Genomic DNA, 1,767 nt, shown 5'->3' with positions numbered 1-1,767 from the left:
ATGCTCCACCTCTGTGGACAGCTGACTGTTTTCATGGAGGATACAGAAGGCGACGAGACCTCAGCTACTCTGTCTGCTAAAGCTGCAAGTGATTCAAGGTCTTCAGTCTCTTTGACAGACGCTAGCACCATTCTGACGTTGGAAGGAAGACGTTGCAGAAACAACTCGCGGAGAAATGATGGATCTGCAGTATCAGCCTTGTCCCCTAGCAATTGCTTCATACGCCGAAGGAGTTGGGAAGGTGTGCCATCCCCTAAGTCCTCAGTGGTAAATAATCGTTGTAATCTCCTTTGCTCTGAAGCGGTAGTGCGTCTAATAAGTTCCTTCTTAAGAGAATCATACGGATCAGTACCAGGAGGGTGTAAAATGAGATCTCTGACTTCAGTAGCGTACTCGGGGGTAAGCGACGCAACTATATGGTCGAACTTGGTTCTTTGGGTGATTATTCCTCGGGTGGTAAATTGGGCCTCGACTTGGGCGAACCAAATTTCAGGGTCCGCCGGCCAGAATGGAGGGATCTTTAGAGTTATGGGAGAAATAGCAGCAGGAGCGGGAGAAGGAGCGCGAGACATTCCGGTGTTGGAGGGTGGTTGGACCCCCCTTCTATTTGGACCGGGGGTCCAAGCGCTCGCGAGTAGTTGGACCCCCCGGTCCATACACTCCCTGAGCGCTTGGACACTCTGTTGATAGGGTCTCAAAAGCGGACGGACGGACGGACCCGCCCCGCCCGAAAAAGGACGGACGGACGGACTGATGCGGACCCGACAGGACCATAAATATCCATGTAAAGGACAGTCATTCGTGGATGTTATCGAAAGTGTAACTTTATCAATGCAAAATTGCTACTACAGGCTGCATAAAGCATCACAATACTGAACCATCATTTGAATTCTATTTGTTATTCTTAACAGGAGTTCAGTGACACCATTTTAATGATTTTTCTATATTATTTGGTGTAAGTCTAATAATAAACATAGTGAAATTTTATGATTAATTTTTATCAGTGCTATTGCATGCAACACTATACTGAGGTACTGATTTCATTTAATTACACAATTAAAATAATAATAGTTTGATATCCTTGAAATCACTCCTCTTTAAAGATAAGGAGACCCTTTGAAATAGTTATATTGAGCTTTAGAATCCAGCCTAAAAAGGAGTTATCCTACGTAATAAATGTAAAAATTATAGTTACTTCTAGTATATTTATTTTTGTCATACCTGGGCTAGGAATGCCACACTTTTTTTGCAGATCCCGTTTCAATGCTTGTAAATCATTGTAAAGAGTTGCTTAGCACTAAGCAACTCTGGTTGCAACGCTAATAGTTATTGTCTTCCACCTATATAAAAATGATATTCCATTTCAATAGCAAATTGTACCTGAAACTGTGAAGCATGAGAGTCATAAGCCATTGCCTCAAAAATTTTGAAGTTATCTAATAAACAATGTTATGACAGAGCATAACCATTACAATAGAATTTATACTTGGACAACATATCGGAACACTCCATCACAACACAGTATGATGTATAGGCAAACTAAAAGTCAATTAATTTTAACAATAACATATTAGATATGCATAATTTGCACAGATAAGCACCACAGTCAATGGAACTGTCTTGTTTGGGTACAAACTGTTGCAATAATAAACTAAAATTTGTAAGTTTGTACATACCACTTCATAGTATGTTTGTATAGTCTGAAAAGTTAAACTTCTGTGTGTGCACCCCTACCTTTTTTCAAATACATTGACAGCACACTATTCA

General features: G+C 40.7%; 1 protein-coding gene and 1 long non-coding RNA gene across 2 annotated transcripts; both read right to left on the bottom strand.

The window, feature by feature from the left end:
• Window positions 1–26: 26 nt before the first annotated feature.
• LOC105316030 (uncharacterized) lies at window positions 27–572 on the bottom strand (the record flags this gene model as incomplete). The annotated part of the gene is made up of 1 exon (XM_011410822.1): window positions 27–572. A coding segment is annotated over exon 1 (546 nt), but the record flags the coding sequence as incomplete, so codon positions are not given.
• Window positions 573–1,241: 669 nt separating this feature from the next.
• LOC109592234 (uncharacterized) lies at window positions 1,242–1,765 on the bottom strand. Its single transcript, XR_002190244.1, has 2 exons — window positions 1,381–1,765; window positions 1,242–1,340 (listed from the first exon to the last, which is right to left on the bottom strand). It is a non-coding gene; the product is annotated as an uncharacterized LOC109592234 (long non-coding RNA).
• Window positions 1,766–1,767: the final 2 nt, after the last annotated feature.

Source organism: Amphimedon queenslandica, unplaced genomic scaffold (genome assembly GCF_000090795.2).
Source record: "Amphimedon queenslandica unplaced genomic scaffold, v1.1 AMPQUscaffold_5910_Cont22128, whole genome shotgun sequence".
In the NCBI taxonomy this organism is placed as follows: Eukaryota; Metazoa; Porifera; class Demospongiae; order Haplosclerida; family Niphatidae; genus Amphimedon; species Amphimedon queenslandica.
Note: the sequence above shows the minus strand (reverse complement) of the source record. Positions and strands in the feature narration are given on the sequence as shown.